Here is a 20,967-nt window from a genome sequence, read left to right on the forward strand (position 1 = left end):
GCGGGGCGGACTCCAGGCGGGGGGGCCCAGGGCAGACTCCCGGCCTCCACCCCCCACTCCCGACCCGGAGCCGGCCCCCGAGGAAGGGCGGCCCCGCCGCGCGCCCGGGTGGCGTGAGGGCGGGGGCGGGGGCAGGAACCGCGCGCGCTTCCATTGGCCGCGCCGCGCCCCGGGCGGGGGGGGCGCTCGGAGGGGCGGGCTCGGCGGCCAATCCCCAAGGCGGGGGAGGGCGGGGGCAGGCTGTGGGCAGCCGCGGAGCCGGCGGGCGGGCGAGCGGGAGGCTTCGCGGGACCCAGTCGGGCTGAGTTGCCGAGGCAAAGCCCGCGCTCCGCCGCCGCGCGCGGTCGTGTCCTGCACCGCCAGAGGAGCGAGCTCCGGGCATCTCCCGCTGCGGCCACCCCTCGGGGCCAGGAGCGAGGAAGCCGAGTGCGAGAGCCTTGCAGACCCTAGCGCCGCCGCCGCCCGAGCCACCATGACCCACTTCAACAAGGGTCCTTCCTACGGACTCTCGGCTGAGGTCAAGAACAAGGTGCGACCGGGAAGGGACGCGGGCCGCAGGGGAGCGGGGTAGGATGCGAGGCCCCGCTCGGGGGGCGGGGAGCAGGGGTCCCTTGGGTTGGGGCGGTGCTGAGCCGCGCTTCGCCCCCGCGCCTTGGCTGGCTGGCTTCGTGGAGACGAGACGTCGAGCCGGCGCGTCCCCATGCTGGGGTCTCCGGCTCCCGGACGCTCTCCCGGCTTTGTTCCCGCGCCGCGGGCCGGGCGGTGGGTTCCGAGGGGCCTGGAATCCTGCGGCGCCGACCTCTCGAGGGGCCGGGGCAGTTCCGCGGCCGGGGGGCGCTCCTAGGTGGGGCCGGCCGGAGGGACTGGGGACCCGCGAGCGACCGCCACGGCACCCGCGCCACCGTGCCCCTGCTCAGGCTGTTGGCTGACCCCACCTTCCCCCACCTCATCCCCCCCGGCGGAATTCAGCGGTCGGCAAAGTTAGGCGGTTAAGGGGCCCTGCGCCTGACCTCTCATTGTTCCTTGCCTCCTCCCGGGGGCGGGGGGTGGGGGGGCGGCCACGCAGCGTCCCACCGCCGCCTGGGCCCCCGGCAGGAACTGGACCCTTCACATTTCCGAATCCTGGTGCAGATTGCAGGAAAAGGAGACAAAGCCTTAGCGCACCTCCTCTTTGGGAGTGATGCCTGCTGTAAACTTGAGACTTTTTATAAAACACTGAGAAGTTGGTCGTGCATTCGATTTTCACGACATCAAGTGTCTTTGTGACTTGCTTTTGTTTAAGGTTCATTTGCTACGGCGGGTTGTAGTTGGGAGTAATTAAGCTTTGGGACACTCATCTTTGCCACTTTGCATGGCGTAATAGTGCGTTGGGTTTATCTTTGGGACTTTTGGTCTGGGAAGGAGATGAGAGGCGTCCCCCTCCCCAAATCCCCTCCTTCCTTCCTCCCTCTGCATTCCAAGCCCATGACATCAGGGGTTTCTGGGGGGAGAGACCGACCAATCCGCGCGGAACTGCGCACAGAGCGCTCATTGTCTCCTTTCTGCTGTTGTGGCCCTAGCGCCACAAAGGAGGGCTGCAGGGCTTTAATTCCCTTTAACCTCCCGGGAGCGGAAGCTTGTCAGCATCGCCACGACTCCGTCCCACCGCTGGTGGAGCACACTGGCATTGTCGGAGCTGTGACATCCCGGGACGGGGAGAAGAGGGTGGGGGCGGTGGTTGAACGAGGAGTGGGGTAAATTAGAGAGAGTCGATGAAGCGCACCGTTGTCAACCCCCAAAGGAGAGTTTGGGCTGTTCTCTCCTGCTCTTACAGGCTACACACGATTCTCTTAATTGTAGTCGATTTTGAATAACCTTTGAAGCAAGAAGTTGATTTTAATCTGTGTATCTGAAATTGAAATGTTTGGGTCCTCTACCTTGTCAAACATATTGCCCATATTAGAAACGATTTCCTAAACATTTTTTTCTAAAAGACCATAAAGGTGAAGTGGTTTGTGTGAGTGATTACAGGCTTCACCTACTTAAAACTTTGTTGTGAGGATTTGTTCTGTTCCTCTCAAGGTTTACAAATAAAGCTTTAGGAAGCCTCTTCAGAGGAGTCAGCATGTCCAACTTGTTGGACATCATACCCCTGGTCTGACTTGGACACATTAATTATAACTCATCATTGTGATTCTTGGCTGGCTGCAGTTGAGTCTCTTTCCTTTTTGTATGTAAATAAGATACTGATAACTTTGGCAGTCCTTCAAGTGACTGACTTTCCTTGGATGTTACTACTCATGCTACTTTCTTATTGCTGACTAATGGAGCAGATACTCCCCCTTTCCAACCTATTATTGAGTAGGCCAGAGGAAATGCATGGACTAGATCACTATAATTGTACATTTTTAAAAACCAGTAAGACCTCAGCTTTCAGAACCTTTGGAAAATTGGTTCTAACGGTTGTGGGTTTATCCCTTTAAACACCAAACCCATCTTTTAATAACCGCTTGAATTCATTTATAGATATGCCTTTAATATAGAATCCGATCATAGAGAGTCCTTTGATCTTAGCAGCAGAGCAGCCCTGGAGGTGAGGAGGATTGTTAGAATTACCCAACATCATTTACAAATCAGGTCACTGAAGCTCAGAAAGGGTGTGATCGACCAAAGGTCACAGAAGAAAGTATTGGAATAGTCTAAAAATTTTACCTCTTAAAAAGTCATGTTTCAGTGAAGTCCAAAGATAATGACCTACTAGAAGTCTCTACTGTTCACCCACTTTGCTGTCCACCTGTCACTTCTTGACATTGTTGTCATTTTTCATGTAATGCTGTTTCTAATCTGTTCTGGGCTTGGAAATCAGGTGTCCATGTCTGCTAGAACTTTGTGTGTGATGTTTCGTTTCACTTGAGGGCTTGGGTCTGCCTCATGAGAAAAGTGGGTATATGGAAACATGTACTTGGACATTGCTTAGTTTGGACACCTTTATTTTGATTCCTTTATGCTTTTTTCTTATGCGTTGAATAAGTGATATGTGGCTTACATGGAAGATATGTTTTTTTTCTTAAAACCTCTTTTAACTAAGCAAAAGAATTATAAGCATCCTGGGAAGGCAGTATGGAACAGACAGACCTTGGAGTTAAGCAGATACTGGGTTCTAGTCCCACCCTGCCATTGACTGCTTTTTGTGATGTTGGGCAAGTTACTTGACATCTGTCTCAGTTTCCCAGTCTGTAAAATGGGGAAAATAACAGTCCCCCCATTCAGCATTACATCGTTAAGAGTGTCTAACTTGTAGCAAGTACTCAAGAAATACATACAAGGTAGCTTTTAGCTGTTAGTAATAAAAAAAATTGGTATTAATATTACATTTCTTAGACTTGTGGATTATTGCCTCTTTAAGTATTTCTTTTCTATTAAATAGGCCATTAATCTTTTTATATTATAGCTGTGAAAACAATTCATCAGTGGACTGAAGACTCTGTTGATCTTAAATACTTTTAATCAGTAAAATTTCAGGGAAAAAATCTTTAAATTTAAGACAACCCTTTGATGGGATGATAATGCATTGCAGAGTATACTTCTTTTTTGGTAATGTGCAATTAAGAAGGCCAAGGTGATGTTTGAAAACAGCCTAAAAAATCAGAATCTTTCAAAGGATTCTGGAATACGAACAAATTCTCTTTAATAACAACAAAAGGATGGGAGCGAACATAGCTCAAGTGTTGGGTTCCTGCTTCCCATGTAGAAAGTCCCAGGTTCCATTCCTGGTACTTTCTAAAAAAAAAACGAACAAAAGAAAAAAGCAACTCATTGGGGAGCAGCTGTAGCTCAGGGTTGAATGTCTGCTTCCCATGTACCAGGACCTGGGGTCAATCACCAGTACCTCTTAAAACAACAACAAAAGGATAATAACTTTTACCCCTGTTACAGTTTACAAAAACCATAAAAAGGAGAAGGACCAGGGGAAAATGTGAAAACTGGAATAGATAGTTCAGTTGTGAGTGAGGGCATGGAAACACTCAAGTTATAAGGTCCTGCTTGTATGGTATAGATTGAGCCGGGCCATTTACTGTGCATGTTAGGGACCAATATGAAAAGAAAAACAGCTCTTTGCTTCAGTTTAGTGTGAGAAAACATAACATGTGCTCAAGGGAAGCACGGCATTTCCTGACACTTGGCTCTGAACAAAATGTTCAAGTCAGGGTAGTTTCCCATAAAGTTGAGGATGCAGTGAAGCATGTCCTCCTCAGGCTTCTTAGCACAACTGCTACATTGAACTGTTCCTGTAGGTCCCAGAGAAAGGGGAACAAGTATTGGTGGGGTGGGGCTGAAGTGATCCTACCTCCTGTTTGTTTGTTTTCTCTATTTGTTTTTTGAGGGGACGCTAACATATATTAAGAAGAATGGCATTGGAGTGCACGTTCTTAACAGTTTTCTGCTCCTCTGGAATGCCTGATTTGAGCAAAGTGGCTTTTCCCGGAATCTGCTTGGTTGCAAAATGGTATCTCTCAATAGCAAAAACACCTTTGGAAGTCTTATTAAAAGCTTAAGTCATTGAAGATTGCTAAACAATTGTATAACAATAGCTAAATAGGACCAAATATCCCAGGAGGCCTGCCCAGTGCTGTTTTGGACAAGTTCCTCTAAGGTGTCCCCTGATCAGAGTACCATAGGCTGATTATAGATTCCAGCTTTAAATTGTACCCTAAGGTTGTCTACCTTGTCTGCTGCTATACCACCAGAATCTTGGTTTAAAAAAAAAGTATAAATGAGTTTAATCATTTTTTTTTTAAACTCTTAACGTTTGATTTAAAAAATATATATATTTCTCCCCACCCCCTTAACGCTTTGCTTTGCTGTGTCTGTTTTTTGTCTTCCTTGTTTCTTTAGGAGGCACTGGGAACCAAACCCTAGGACCTCTGATGTGGGAGGGAGGCACCTAATTGCTTGGATCACCCCCACTCCCTGCTGTGTTGTGTCTCTCATTACGTTTTTCTTTGTGTCTCTTGTTGTGTCAGCTTGTCACACCTGCCCATTGCACCAGCTTGCTGTCTTCTTTAGGAGGCACCAGGAACCAAACCCAGGACCTCCCTTGTGGTAGGCAGGAGCTCAATTGCTTGAGCCACATCTGCTTCCCAGGAATGGGTTTTTGACGTAACGTTTTGTTTTTTTTGTCTGTCTCCTCCCGCTGGATGAGGATCTCTATCTTATTCACGGAAATATATCTCAAGATCTAGATTTTAGCTTCTAGAATATGACTTGGCACTTAGTAGGTATGCAATAAATAGTTGTTGATGTAAAGAATTTGTCCATCAGGAATATATTTGCTCTCTTTAGAATCTGGAAATTAGCCCTGTCAGAACTGTAGTGCACATGCAATGTTTTCAAAGGGTATGGTGATTTTTATAGCTTGCTTTTGTTAAGTAGTTTGTTTTATTAGTCAGTATACATTGAAAACTTAACATTAAGAAAATTGCTTCTTTGCTGATGATTTTGGGGTTAAGTCTTGAGGAAAATATTTAAGCTGGGTTCTTTCTTAGGCTTCCTAGTTTGGGGGAGTTAGAGTGGCCTCCCAAGCAAGGCTTTGTCCCCTGTCTGCATCTCCTAGACGACAGCTGTGAGCAGTAGCCGGGCAGTCAGCCGCACTCCCTTCGGGGACCAGCCCTTCCCCATGTGTCTGCCTTTTTCTCTTTGTCCTGACCAAAAGGAATAAAGAAGATGTACTGCTAGGGAAGCAGATTTGGCCCAATGGATAGAGCATCCGCCTACCACATGGGAGGTCCAAGGTTCAAACCCAGGGCCTCCTGACCCGTGTGGTGGAGCTGGCCCATGCGCAGTGCTGATGTGCGCAAGGAGTGTCCTGCCACGCTGGGGTGTCCCCCGCATAGGGGAGCCCACATGCCAAGAAGCGTGCCCCATAAGGAGAGCCACCCAGTGTGCAAAAAGTGCGGCCTGCCCAGGGTGGCGCCGCACACCCGGAGAGCTGACGAAGCAAGATGACGTCACAAAAAGAGACATAGAGTCCAGGTGCTGCTGGCAAGAATACAAGTGGACACAGAAGAACACAGAGCAAATGGACACAGAGAGCAGACAACTGGGGGTGGGGAGGGGAAATATATTAAAAAATAAATCTTTTAAAAAAATAAAAGATGTGCTGCCGAAATGAGAAGAGGTACCATGCTTGTGCTTTAAAATGCTTCATTACTCTAGAATTTTAATGAGGATCTTTATCAAACTCACCATCCTGTGACCTATACAGCTTTTTACCCTCTTCCCTTTGTGAAATTGTACTTTTTCTGTCCATTCTTTTAGATTTCAAAAATAAGCTTGACAGTGAAGGCATTGCTAATCAGTCAGCGTTATATCTTTTTTCCCCTATGCCTTTTTCCTTGCCAAGTTGGGATCAAAGGGTTTAGTGAGTGTTTTCTTTTTTCTTTTTCTTTCCTTTTACTTATCAGCCTATCACGGACACAATTTTTTTTTTTTTTTTTAAACAAACAACAATATGATTGTTTTGGTACTTTGGTCCTTCATTATCATTATATCCAGGAGCAAAGGAAATGCTTTTTTTTTTCCTTCTCAGTATAACTAGGTGGTGGGAGATGGAGCTTGTCCTTAGAACTTTTTAGTCTTAACTTCCCATACCATGTACCAGATGCAGGGATTTTCCTGAAGTTTGAACTAATTATATACCCAAAGGGCTCTTAACTGTTTTTCCCGTATACTTCTACCCTCAGGTTTTTGTTAAGGATTTCTTAAGCCCAGAGGTGGATCCTGGACTGTAACCTACACAATTTTGAGATCCTCATTACGAAGAAAACAAAAACTGTCTCTAGCAAATATTATAAAAACGTATGACTGTGAGACTCCTTGGGTCCTAGAAGGCAAGTTCAAGTAAAGGGCCCTGAAGTTTAAGCCACATTACTGTTAGGGTGAATCAGCCTTGCTTTGAGCCACCTTGTTTTCAACACACTTCTTAACCCTGCTGGTCAACCACTTAATGTCCCTTCCTTGGCTCTCATGAATTTAAAGATGCCTTGATATCTTTTACCCAAGGTACTTGTCAGTGATAAAGTCTCTGTCTCATCTATAAAATGAGGGTATGGTAATACTAATTTTATAGGGTTGTTGATAGAGAGAAATAAGATGTGTAATGCATGTAAAGTTTTTACAATCCTGCCTACCACCAGAAGTACATATTATGTGAGTGTTAGTTCTTGTTGCGTTTTGCTGGCTCATTCTAGACTGGTTAGGTTCATCCTGTGCTCTGCGATTCTGTTCTCTTCCAGGTAGTGGGATTCTCTCCAGGGCCTGGGCATTTATTCACGAATCTCTGTATCTGAATGAGGCTTCCGGCAGACAGGCAACCACAGCAGTACGGCCCTGCTTTGTTTGCTGTGTGTCGGAGTCCTCATCCAGGACTCCTCGACCTGGCAGCCCGCTGCGATTCCCACCCCGGTCTCAGGATCCTGGGGGCTGTCCTCATTCCGTCCGCGCTGCCCTCGGGGACGTGGCCCTCAGCGGAGAGTGGAGGTCTTGCCTGCGGACCGGGTATTATTCTGCTTTTTCTTCCCAAGGGGTTGCTTTCTGATAAACAAGATCTGTCTGATTTCTTGGCTTCAGCTAGGACTCATGTTCCTGTGCAGCTGACTGATAAATGTATTTACCTTCTGGTATTTTAAGTCTTGCTTGTCCCTGGAGGCCTTTAGTTTTAATGCTCTTCTGGAGGCTACACCTAGACAAGTGCAGAGCAAGTCCTGGAGTAGAAAAGACGACATCCTAGATTCTCCCTCGAGGTGGGGAGGGCACTTCCTCAGCATCTGCCCTTTGCTCTCGCACTAGGAGGCTTCAGTGGGTGAGGGGGACGGGTGTATGGATGTGTCCATCTGCAGAGGGAACCCAGGGAGTTGGGGACAGGAATCGCAGAGGAAGGAAGAAGCCCTTTGTGCTCGCAGGGGCTCTTTTGGGTAAGTCACAACCTAAGCATTTTTGTAGTATTCCCCGCCCTCCCCCCGCCTAAGATTTTTCCAGGGGATCCCAGCTATGGAGTGGCTAGACTGGGCTGGCAGTCATTTCAGCGTTGCTTCCTTTCTCTCCCCCTTCTGGGTGTTTGGACACTGATCTTTTTTTATTATCCCGGGCTTCTCAGCCCTCCTCAGTGCTACACAAGCCTCCACGGATGGATAAAGAGTGTGCTTTATGATTGCAGTTTCCCTCCCTCCTCTTGTTTCACGTGGGAGGAAGTAGGAGAGAAAATAATCAATACCATGTGTAGCAAGTCTTTCATACTGTCTGTTAAGTCAAACATGTGATTCTACTTTGAATACAAATACGGCAACAGCAGTCATATTGTACTTGTAATAACCACGAAGGTTCTGTCGTGGCACATCGCGAGCTCCTCGCAGAGTTCCTGGCCCTTAGCTGCTGAGCTGGAATCCTAGGGCTGCTCTTCAGGATCCGCTCTGAAGACTGAGGTGGATTCATATCCGTGTTTTCTCTACCTGTCCTCGGAGATCTGAATGTTGTATTAAAAAAAACTGTCACCCCACCCTCACCGTGCAACGCACACCCAGTCATGTATTTTTACCAGCCATGTTTTCATTTCTAATTTGTTTCTCCTCTGGGCTTGATTTTTAAATGTTCTTTTCTTGTCCCCTCAGTGATACTCACTGTTGACACCCTTTCCTGCAGCAGCCTTCACCTTGCCAAAGGCATGCAGGTGGCAGGAGGCTACTTTTCATAGGTGCCAGTGGAAGAGTTAGAGTGTTTCCAGTTTCAGGATCTCTGCCTAGTATCTTAGTATGAATGTTTGAACCACGATGGTAAAGCCCTCTGAGACGACAGAGTCCCTCGGGCAGGTTTGAATCCGTGCTCCCTTTAACTGGGCAGCATATTCATGGTGTGTGGCTTTGATGCAGTGGTGGCGGTGGTGGCTCCTTTTGAATGTGCTCTTTTCTAGCTGAGCTGGAGAGGCCCTGGTGGTGAACCACGGGGGAACCACCAGTCCACCGCCCTGCACGCGATGAAGCCTCCGCAGGCAGGTGGCTCGGTTGCCTGTGCTGTAGCCTCTGTGGTAGAGAGGGATTGCATCTCAGCCTGTTGGGGTGGGGAGGATGACCCAGTGATGGAAAATACTTAGAGTGTGTAGCCAGAACTGGTCCAGATCCCTGCTGAGCCCCTTGACCTTTGAAGAAGTCACCCTCTGTATGGAGACAGTGCGTCTGCCTCCCAGTCTAGGAGAGCCTCCGCTTTATCCTTATTTTTTCAATAAAAAATATGTTGTGAAAAAAATGCTATCAGTAGAAAATATAAAGAAGCAAAAGTATTTTTTGTTTCCCTTACTCGCACCCCAACCCCTCCTACCACTTTGAATATCATTCCACCGCTCTAGAAACCAAACTGTAGCCTGTGGTCTGCATTTCCATTATGTATTCAGTAATTCCCTGTGGGTGAACGTTTCCTGAGAAAGTACTCTTGGAAAAATGCACATAGCTTTTGACCTAATGTTTAAATTTGTGATACGTATTGCCAAGTTGCTCTCTAAAAAAAATCCGTTTACATTTCCTACTGATAGTTATGAAAGACAAGATCTGTTCCTAATGTTGACAAAAACAAACAAAAGCTTTATCAAAATGGCCTTGTCAAAATTCAAGTCACTTGCCTTTAGTTTTTTATTACCAAGCTTTCAGTAACTGACACGGGCGATCCTTACTGCATCTCTAGCCCCCACCAGACTTTGAGATGGGATGCTTGGAAATGGGGTCAGGACATCATTTTCACAAATTATTTGATAATTTCGTTTTTACCTAGAAAGCTTAGGCAGCATTGAAATGATCCCTTATCAAAATGACTATATCAGAGAGTGTCAAGTAATGGGGGTTTTTGTTTTTTAATTTATTCCCCTCCCCCCTGCCCTAGTGCTTGCTTGCTGTCTGTTCTCTGTGTCCATTTGCTGCGCGTTCTTCTGTGTCTGCTTGTCTCCCTTTGTGTCATCTTGCTGTGTCAGCTCTCCGTGAATGCGAGCCAGCTTACCTTCACAAGGAGGTCCTGGGATGTGAACCCAGGGCCTCCCATATGGTAGGTGGGAGCCCAATCAATTGAGCCACATCTGCTTCCTAGGGTTTTTTATATATTTCATTTAAAATCTGGTCAGGAGCAGCCAGCAAAGCATATATAGGAGGAGAAGGGTTGGTATTTATGAAAGTGTTAGGCTATACCTGAGTTAACTAGTTCTTCCTAACGGCCCTTTGATATAAGTGCTTTAATGCTCTTTGACTTACAGGTGAGGAAAATGAGGTGTAAAGGATGTCCTGGGTTGTTCGCTTAATGTATGGTAGAGATAGGATTCTCCTATGCTTTCATCCATTTTAATCTGAAGCCAGAAGGTGGGGGCAATTGTTGTCATTCCCAGTCGGAAAAGGAGATGGCTATGAGTTGGGAAAGGGCAGGCCCAGGAGAGAAGCTCCAGCACACTTTTGCAGCACCTTGCAAAGCCAGGTGAAGAAGCCAGAGGAAGAGAGATATGGAGGGGCCTGCACTTTGTGCTTCAGAGTCTAGGAGGAGGGCTGGAACAGTCCATCAGATTTGGCTACTGAGAGGTCACTGGTAACCTTCGAGAGATCATTTTCAGTAGAGCAAATTTCCAGGGGATTAGGAAGGAGCACAGAGTACTAAGGAAATGGTGAGGTTTGACATGTAATAAAAGAAAAACAGCACAGTGTTTGAGGTTGACAGCAGGTCGAATCAGAGATTTGCTTGTTGCAAGCAAGATTAGGGTAGCCTGTGCCCGTGCTTGGCCCATCTAAAGGATAGGGCTGATGACAGAGGATGGGTGAGCAAGAGTGGGCGGGAGCAAAGCAGCAGAGAGAAGGAGGTTAGCTGTGAAAAGAAGGGGTGAAGCGAGGCAGGGAAAAGGAGGAGGACGGTGAAAACACAACTCCTGGGGATAAGAAGTCCTTTTCCCTTGCCATTGTGTTCTCCTCATGTGAAATAGGAACGTCTCTTCGCTCTTGACATTGTTTTCCTGGAGCCACTGATGGCTGAGGGCATGTGGACAGCAGGAATAGGAAGGAATGGTTCAGGCTAAGGGGTGTGGGATTCGTCATTGAGTCCTGCTAAGCCCTTTTGCAGCCTGGACACTTGCTCTGTCTTCTCATTCTCTGGTCTCTTGATCTAGAAGGGACAAAAGTTGGGTTTATTTTGTTCTTTGTGGTTGTCTGTAGTAGCAAGCCATCTGCAACATAATCTCCAAGAGACCTTTGTGGTGGGGCACAGTCTGATGAAAATTGCAGTGTTTCCAGAGGAATTTACTTCTCCTGCCTTTTTTGTGTGCTGTGCTCTCAAATTTCATTACAATCATGTAAAATTTGGAATATTCTCTATTCTCTACTATAGAGGTGGGAATGGTGTCCTCCTTTCATCTTGGGCTTCAGGAATAGGAAAGAAGAAACGTTCAGAGTGCGTTTTTTTTTTTTTTTTTTTTTTTTTTAAGGAACCCCATGAGTCTTGTAACTGTAACTGATTGTTTCCTTTTTTATCTCCATGCATAAGAAACTTGGACTCCAGTTTGCATCCAACACATCTTTGTAACTTATTGTTTCTTTTGTTATCTCCGTGCATAAGAAGCTTGGACTCCGGTTTCCATCCCACCCTTCTTTAGTGGCATTTGTGTAGGGCTCGGCATGCTGGTGTTTTAACCTTAATCCTGACTTCATCTTTTTTCACCTTTCTCCATTAAAGGAAAGTAAACCAAAAGCTTTTTTACTTAGTTAGGGTCTCCAAAAGTGAGTGTAATGTATTTTTGTGTGCTGTTTTAGAATATAAATTCGTTCTTTTTTAAAAAGAGGAAATGGAAAATTCCATTCTACTTTTTATGGAAATTTCATACGCTCTAATTTTCATTGGAGAAAAAAATGTAGTGTTATTTTGTACAGTTAATATATTTATGTCTCTAAGACTCCTGTGAAACCTCACTGGTTATTATCTCTCCAAAGTTTTAAAATTAGTGTTGCAACTCTGAGTTAGCTGGCTGTGTATAGCCCTCTCTCCCAAACAGACTCCATTGTAGTAAGCAAAAAGGGGCATTCAAGATCTGAGATCAGATCTAGATCCAGCTCCCAAAAGAGGAGTTCCAGGTTTACCTAGGGCTGACTGAAATGCTGGGATCTTGTTTCTCCTTGGCTGCCTTTCCACACGCGTCGGATAAATAGCTCAGAGTTAGGGAACAGTGTGGTGGTTTGATGCAGCTTTGGAGTAGGTAGATGGGAGCACTTGGATGAATGTGATCAGTGATCTGGCAATGGGGAGAATTTCTCAGTTGGTAGAGATGGGTTCCTTGTCAGAATAATACAGTTTGGGACAATGATGGGAGGCGGATTTCATGCCTTCCTCAAGGTCACAGTAGAATTTGAGACTCTACCTGTGAAATGAACTTGAAGAGTTGATGAGGACTGAGTCTACATTCCAAACTTACAGAAAAGTTACTGCCATGATGTCCCTTGTAGTTGTGCAAAAAGAAAAGGCAAGTTTTCAGTGCTATTCGTGAGCTCAAATCAAGAATAATTTGGAGGCACCTAGGACCCTGCTGAGGAGACAAATTCTGGACAGTAGCCAAGATCTGATAACTGCAGATGTGTAATGAGTGAGGTAGACTCTTAAATACTTGAGGTGAGACACAGAAAACAAAAACTTAAAGAACATCTCTCTCATCTATTTTTTTTCAACCAGTGGTACTTTCAGCTAAGATCCCCTTTCAGCAGGATCTCTACAGCTGCAGAAAATTCAAGACCCAGCCAGACTTCTTCCCAGTGCGAGAATTTGTTCTCCAGTGAGCATTCCTGTGGGTCAGCTTTTAGCCTGTGCTTCATGGAACTCAAATGGCATCTATTCCTGCATGCCTCTAGTCCATCTCCCAGGAATTTCTACATATTTGTCCTGAGTCCGGCCCCTGTGTGGCATTCAGAATGAATTGATTTCCTCCTTCTATATCTTCCATCTAAATATTTAGATGGCCTGAAGCTAGCCTGTTTTTCCTAACCACACAAAGTTCCTTCTAGGTCAAATAGCCACTCCTTGCCAGCTGGTTTCCCCTGATAGGCTATGTTTGATTTTTCTGGTTCTCTCAGCACCCAGTTTGTTCCTTCTAAACTGATTTTGGTTTGTCAGTGTCCCCCTTGTGAAATGCAGCACCCAGAACTGATCACAGTAATGCACAGATATGATTTAACCTACCAAGGTATAATGGGATTATGAATTAACTTCCTTTGTTTGACTACAAAGTACTAACTCATTCTCGCTTTCTCTCTCTCTCTCTCTTTTTTTTGGTGGTACTGGTGATTGAACCTGGGACCTGGTATTTGGGAAGCAGGTGCTTACCTACTTGAGCTACATCCTCTCTCCCCTTATTCTCTTTTGAGCAGTGTAATTATCTGGTGAGGTAGGCAAGTCATCTCCATGTACAAGGATTCTCTTCCTGGCTTTGGCAAGGTGATTTCCCCTCCTCTATAAAGGAGTAATAATAATTGTGTAGGGTTTTTGTAGCTCATGTACTCCTTTTACACCTGTTTTCATTTAAATAGTGCTTGCCTTGGCTAGTTCATGGACATGTGATCAGACAAATAAGAAACACAGTAGTATTTTTATAAAGAATGATAGAGCTGTACAAACCCACACATAGCATTCATTAGCTTTTTAAGGCTGGGTTGTGGGTTCATTAAAAGCATCACTAGTTAGTTCTAGACCCTCAGCAGGATCTTAACATTGATCTTGAATCATTTAAGATCTTCTGAATCCTAATTTTGTTTCTTTGTGTGGAAACTATTCCCAGTTTTATTTTCTGTAAGTTTAGTAAGTATGTCTAATAGTTTCCAAATCATTAGTTACCAAAATAGAAGAGAACAAACCTAAACCTCAGCCTCAGGTACACACACTAAGAGCTGCTTCTACCTTGTTGTGGATTGGCACAATAGACCTGTTTATTCCATCTGACCAGACCTTACTTCTAGGGTTACTAAACTGGACTTAAGGAGTGCCATAGACATAAAGGACTTTTATCAGAAAGTGAAGCAAATATGTCCCCAGTGATCCATCTAAGATTACTAGATTGGTAGATCAAGGACACTTGACGCCCATAAAAACAGGTGACATTCAAATGTAGATGCCTTTCCATAACAAGATAGATCTCTAAATCTGTGACACTTCCCTAGTCTGATAATACTGTCATGGGAGAAAAGACATATACTGAGTACCCACTATGTACCTGGCATAGGCTCTAGGGGTACAAAGATCAGTTGAGAACCTGTCCTGCTCCCAAGGAGGGGAAATGGGCAGGTGGTCTTGGCGTGCCTTGTGAACCCTTGCTAGCTTCTGGTGGTGACTGCACTTCCCTTTAAGTGCCTGCACACCTCTCACCAGGAGTCTACTCCAGGATCACAGTGGAGAGCCCTAAACTTTTGGTGGGGGCAGGGAGAGAGCAGTTTCATCTCTAGGCTCCTGATACTACTCTTTACCAAGATTTCTCTTACAATGCACTGCTCTAAAGTGCTTTTTTTTTTTTCTTTTAAATTACTTTAAACAATTTATTTTGAAATACTTTCCAATTTACTGGACAGTTATAAAAATAATAAATCCTATACGGAGAATCCAACATACTATCTCCCTAGATGCCCAGATCCACCAATTTTAACATTTTGCACATTTGCCACCCATATCTTTCTAGTTATCATTCTCCTGATCTATCTGTCTGTCTCGCAGTTCATTTTCTAAACCCTTGAGTGGAGGTGTATATATCATACATCTTGAACATGTAATATTGCCTTGTATATTTCTTAAGAACAAGGATATTCACTTATGTATCCACCTTAAGTCGTTATTAAATTCCAGAAATTTAACATTGATGTATATCTTAGTGTAGATTCCAATTTTTTCTTGTGTCCCAATGATGTCTTTTTGAGCCCTCTTTCCTCCCTTGTTAAATTTCCTATAGGATTATATATTATTTAATTGTCATGGACTCTTTTTTATTTGTGTGTATGTATGTGAACATATATACAACATAAACTTTCCCATCTCAACCACTCCCAAGCGTACAATTCAGTGAGATTAATCAATTTACTGTGTTCTCACCACCTTCCATCACTAAAACTTTCCCCTCTCCCCAAATAGTAACATTTTGCATTAACTCCCCCTTTGCCATTAACTCTCCATCTCTCACCTCCCCTACATAAAATCCCTTGGCAATCTGTACTCTAATATCTGTCTCTATGAGTTGGGCATACTCTCTATTTTCTTTGTAGTTACCATGGGGCTTGAATTTAACATCCTAAATCTGTAATAGTCTCATTTGCTTTTAAAGATTTATTTTTTTAATTTATTTTTCTCCCCTCCCCCCCACTTCTGCTCTCTGTGTCCATTTGGTATGTATTTTTCTGTGTCTGCTTGCATTCTTGGCAGCAGCACCAAGAATCTGTGTCTCTTTTGGTTGCATCATCTTGCTTTGTCAGCTCTGCATGTGTGTGGCGCCACTCCTGGGCAGGCTGCGCTTTTGTTCACACAGGGCACTTCTCCTTGCAGGGCGCACTCCTTTCGCATGGGTCACCCCTATACGGGGGCGTCCCCGCGTGGCGTGGCACTCTTTGCGCACATCAGCACTGCACGTGGGCCGGCTCACCACATGGGTCAGGAGGCCGTGGCTTTGAACCCTGGACCTCCCATATGGTAGGCAGACACTCTATCAGTTGAGCCACATCTGCTTACCTCATTTGCTTTGATACCAACTTAAGTTCAGTAGTATCCAAACTATGTTCCTATACCCCTTCTCCCTCTCATCTTTATGTAGTTCTTATCACAAATTGTGTGTTTATACATTGAGTCCAAAACCACTGATTTCTCATTACCTTTTATGAATTTGCCTTTTAGATCCTTTAGAAGTTAAAAGTGGAGTTATGAGCTAAAAATAAAATAGTACTGGTATTTCTCTACCCCTGTTACCTTCACTGGAGATCTCTTGTTTCTTCATGCAGCTTCGATTTATTGTCTATTGTATTTTCCTTTCAACCTGCAGGAACTCTCTTTAGCATCTCTTAATAGGCTGTTGTAGTGGTGACGGAACTCCCTCAGCTTTTTTTAAAATTTGGGAATGTCTTAATATCATTTATTTTTGAAACATTTGTTGGATATAGAATTCTTGGTTGGCATTTAATTTGCTTTTAGCACTTTAAATATGTCATTCCACTGTCTTCTTGCCTCCATAGTTTCTGATGAGAAATCTGCATTTAATCTTATTGTGGCTTTCTTTTATGTGACATGTTGCTTCTTTCTTGTGGTTTTCAGAACTTTCTCTTTATTGTCGGCATTTGACAATTGGAAAATAATGTGGTGCAGCATGGGTCTTTCTGGGTTTATTCTGTTTGGAGTGTCTTGGATGTGTGTATATTCATGTCTTTCATTAAATTTGGGAAGTTTTCGGCCATTATTTCTTTGAATCTCCTCTCTAGCCCTTTCTTTTTTCTCTTTCTGGAGTTCCCTTGAAACGTGTACTGGTACACTTGATGGTGTCCCATAGGTTCCTTGGGCTTTGTTCACTTTTCCTGATTCTTTCCAAATTCTCGTCAGACTGGATGATTTTGCTTTTCTTATCTTCCCAGGGTCGTCTTCTTCCAGCTCCCATTTGCTGTTGAACCCCTCTAGGGAATTTTAAATTTCTGTTGCTGTGCTCTTCAGCTCCTTTCTGTTGATATTCTCTTTGTGTTCATCTCTCATGTTCCTGATTTCCTTCAATTCTTTTTCCGTGTTTTCCATTAGTTCTTTGAACACATTTAGGACCATTTCTTAAAAGTATATCTGGAATGTCTCAGGTTTGGTCCTTATTGATGGTTTCTCATGTTTTCATTTTCTCTTTTTCCTGGGCCTTCACTTCCTGTTTCTTTGTATGTTTTTGTAATCTTTTGTTGAAACCTGGATATTTTGATATTTTACTATCACAATTAATGTGTTAGACTGAGGCATTTGCTTCTTAAGCTTGCATCCAGCTAGTACTATGACACCTTTCCTTGAATGCCAGGAGCTAACCAAAAATAAGAGGAAAAAAGAAAGCACCTTCCCAGTCTTTGTAGATTGACCGGTGCATTCATGCAGTGAATTTCGAGTCTTCTCTTGGGCACGTGCATGTGGCCCTTGGAAATCCCCTGTTTACACAGATACCAATGTCCTGTATTCCTAGGAAAATTTTCTCACAGTCCTGGGCACTGCACTATATGTCCTACAGCCAACAAATCCCTTGCCCCAGGCAGCCAAGGCTTGACTGCTCTCTCAGTGTAGGAGAGCTCTGTATACTGCCTTCTACTCATAGGGCAACAGCCAGTCCCTTAGGCCACTGCCAGATATACATGCTCCCACAGTGTGCATCAGGGTTACTTTGCTCCCCCTGGAACCAGGACAGGGATTTGCCTTAGCCTGTGCTGAGGGGTGGGGGTGGGGCCAGCCAGGGCAGGAGACCCTACTGCTTTTAAGTAGCCTTTTTCTTGATTCTGCACTCCCCCTGTTCCTGGAGTCCCTTGTTTTCTGAAACTTTGAGAAAGATGTTTCTGCCAGTTCTTGCTGGTTGTTCAGAGCTTCTGTGGGAGGATGGAGCCGTGAAGCTTTTCACTCTGCCATCTTATTCTTCTATGTGTACCTTTTTAATCACTTTCTGAGTTTAGAGTCTTCTGAGAATGTAGGCTCTGTTCTTACTATCTTCTTGTTTAGAATTGGAGGTTTAAAATTAAAATTCACGTGTAACTATTTCTGTGCTAAACTTTATTCTCTGATGGTTATTTTCTAGCTGGAAAAGACACAATTGTTCCACATTTTTCCTGTCATTTGTTCGTTATACTTGTTAATTTCACAGTATTTGTATAGTGAGTTATAGTGTCTGTATTTATTTGATTCACACATATTTGGAGGGAAAAAGATGGTGCTGGTGCCACATACCAGTACTTGAGCACTTGCTCTGACCCAGCTCCAAGAGAAGACTTTAAAACACTCTATTATTCCTGTTTACCTGAGGCAAACATGATTTCCTGTAGTGTTAGAATGTATGCTCATCAAATATTTAGCAAGTTCACTCCAAAGAATGAGTTTCAGATTCTTTTGTGACCTTGAGGAAGGCATGAAATCCATAGTTGATCTGGAATTCCCAGCTCGCCCAGCAATGTGTTTTATACCTTCTTTGAAAAGAGTTAATTGTTCATCCTTTTTATCAGCAGTAATCTGAAACAGAATGAGAATTTGGGATGCAAAGACATTCTAAAGAGAGGGAAGAACTTGAGCAAAGACTGAGGAATGAGCAACACAATGAATGGTCATAAGACTGGACGGAGGTGATGGCCAGTTTAGGAGAAAAGCTTGTTTGCAGTGGAGTTTTCTTTTTTATTTATTTATTATTTAAATTGTTTTTTACTTATTTCTCCCCCACCCTGTCTGCTGTCTTGTGTCCATTCTCTGTGAGTTCTTCTGTGTCCACTTGTATTCTCGGCGGCACCAGAAATCTGTGTCTCTTTTTTGTTGCGTCATCTTGCTGTGTCAGCTGTGTGTGTGTGCAGCACCACTCCTGGGTGGGCTGTGTTTTTTTTGCGTGGGACGGCTCTCCTTGCAGGGCGCACTCCTCGCACATGGGCCTCCCCTATGTGGGGAACACCCCTGCATGGCACGGCCCTCCTTGCATGTGGCAGCACTGCGTGTGGGCCAGCTCACCACATGGGCCAGAAGGCCCTGGGTTTGAACCCTGGACCTCCCATGTGGTAGGCAGATACTCCATCATTTGAGCCACATCCGCTTCCTGTGGAGCTTTCTGTTAGAAAGTGCACAGATTGCACTGGGGTTTAGGCAATAGAACCCTTTGTGCCTCTGTTCTCAGGCAGATGCAAATGGAAGCGTTGGTTCTGTTGATGTGTGCCAGGCATTGAGGCGGGCCCTCCACCTGTGCAGTGGGCTTCATCCGCACATTGGCCCTGGAAGGAGCAGGCTCCCCATGAGGAAATGGGGTGACCAGCATAAGTTATTGGGAGCCTAGTTTTTATGCAGTTTGACTTCACAGCTTGTAATCTTTAGGATGACTTGAAATTTTTGAAAAGTTACATACATGCTTGTAGGATTGATTAGGGGAGAGATTTAAGGCCAATAAAAAAATGTTAAAGCCTCTTTGTCTTTGCATGAGAGATACCAAGAATGGAAGTGATAAAGTAGTAGGAGGGATGATGAGGTGTCTGATATTTAAGATGGAAATGCCCCCACTATCCAAATCTATTTGGCCCCTATTTTGAGACTGTGCTAGGATGCTCCTATCATTCTACTCTCCCTTTTTTATTTATTTGTTTCTTAAAGTTTATTTGGGAAATGGGGGAAAGAACAGAATTTGCTGAGAAATGGGAGAAAAAGATGGAAATACACACCAAGATTTTGTGCGAGCCCCTTTAGCTCTCTCTTTATTTTAAATACCCTACTTTATTTTTTTTCCCTCAAAAATAACACACTGTATTCAGTATTTATCTGCCTCCCCTAGAATGTAAGCTTTTAGGGCAAGGACTTTGCTTTTATTTTGTTTTGTTTTTTTTTAAATTTTTTATTTCTCTCCCCTCCCAACGCCCCCACCCCCAGTTGTCTGCTCTCTCTGTCCATTCGCTGCTTGCTCTTCTGTGCCCGCTTGTATCCTTGTCAGCGGCACTGGGAATCTGTGTCTCTTTTGTTGTTGTGTCAGTTCTCCACGTGTGCAGCGCCATTCCTGGGCAGGCTGCACTTTCTTTCATGCTAGCTCTCCTTAAGGGGCGCACTCCTTGCACGTGGGGCTCCCCTACGCGTGGGCAACCCTATGTGGCACGGCATTCCTTGCACACACCAGCACTGTGCGTGGGCCAGCTCCACACGGGTCAAGAAGGTCCTGGGTTTGAACCGCGGACCTCCTAGGTGGTAGACGGACGCCCTATCCATTGGCCAAGTCCTCTTCCCAAGGACTTTGTTTTTGTTTTTTTTTTTTTATTGACTTTGTAATAATATTACATTAAAAATATATATGTGAGGTCCCATTCAACCCCACCCCCCCACCCCCCCTCTCCCCCCCCCCAACAACACTCGTTCCCATCATCATGACACATCCATTGGATTTGGTAAGTACATCTTTGGGCACCTCTGCACCTCATATACATTGGTTCACATCATGGCCCATACTCTCCTCTATTCCATCAAGTGGGCCCTGTGAGGATTTACAATGAAGGACTTTGTTTTTGAACCGTGCCTAGTATATAGTAGCCAGTTCATAACAGTTAAATGAAGAATGGAAGGAAGGTGTATGGGAGAAAGAAGTTGGAAACAATCAAAAGACATACAAGAAACAATTGAGAGGAAGCTGATATAGAATTTGATTTTATTTAGCAAGTTGGAGTTAATGCAGGATTATCCTAGTAGCTCAGAAGAGGAGCCTAGTGAGAGTTCAGCATGACAGAAATTTGGCAGACACTATTGCAGCTACCAGAGACAATTACTTGGAACTGTCTGCTTCCAGTTTTTTAGGAGCTCTGTGATAATATATTGTGAGAAAGAATATATTTGTGGGGTTGTCTGAAGGACAGGTAGTCTTCATTCTTCCGTAGATGCCATAGTGTACCCTTGGTGTAAGCTGGGTCCATCAAACAGCTGTTTGTACATAAGTATACTCTACCTAATGCCAGCTGCACCCCCATCTTTTTACTGAATTGCGCTTTGCCTGAGTGCTCCCTGGTTACAGGGAGAGGCACCATAATACGGTGCAGGATTTACTTGTTTGGGTCAAGTGTTTAGATTCTTTTTCTTTTTTCTTTTTTTAATCATTCTAGCTTTTTATTTATTTTTTCTCCCCCTTCCCCCGCCCACTGCTGTGTTTTGCTATGTCCATTAGCTGTGTGATCGTCTGTGTCTATTTCTCTTTTTGTCTAATCTCATTTTCTCCTCCAGGATTCACCAGGATTCGATCCT

At 44.6% G+C, this 20,967-nt stretch overlaps 1 protein-coding gene across 1 annotated transcript in view; it reads left to right on the forward strand.

Annotated features, from left to right (window-relative positions):
• The first annotated feature begins 238 nt into the window (after positions 1-238).
• The window catches only part of CNN3 (calponin 3), a 31,839-nt gene continuing 11,110 nt past the window's right edge, over positions 239-20,967 (forward strand). Inside the window, exon 1 of the mRNA XM_004471717.5 lies at positions 239-529. Coding sequence (XP_004471774.1) covers positions 473-529 — 57 coding nt within the window. The 5' untranslated portion in view covers positions 239-472. The remainder of the gene's footprint in view (positions 530-20,967) is intronic.

The sequence above is a fragment of the Dasypus novemcinctus genome, chromosome 9 (assembly GCF_030445035.2).
Source record: "Dasypus novemcinctus isolate mDasNov1 chromosome 9, mDasNov1.1.hap2, whole genome shotgun sequence".
Taxonomy (NCBI): Eukaryota; Metazoa; Chordata; class Mammalia; order Cingulata; family Dasypodidae; genus Dasypus; species Dasypus novemcinctus.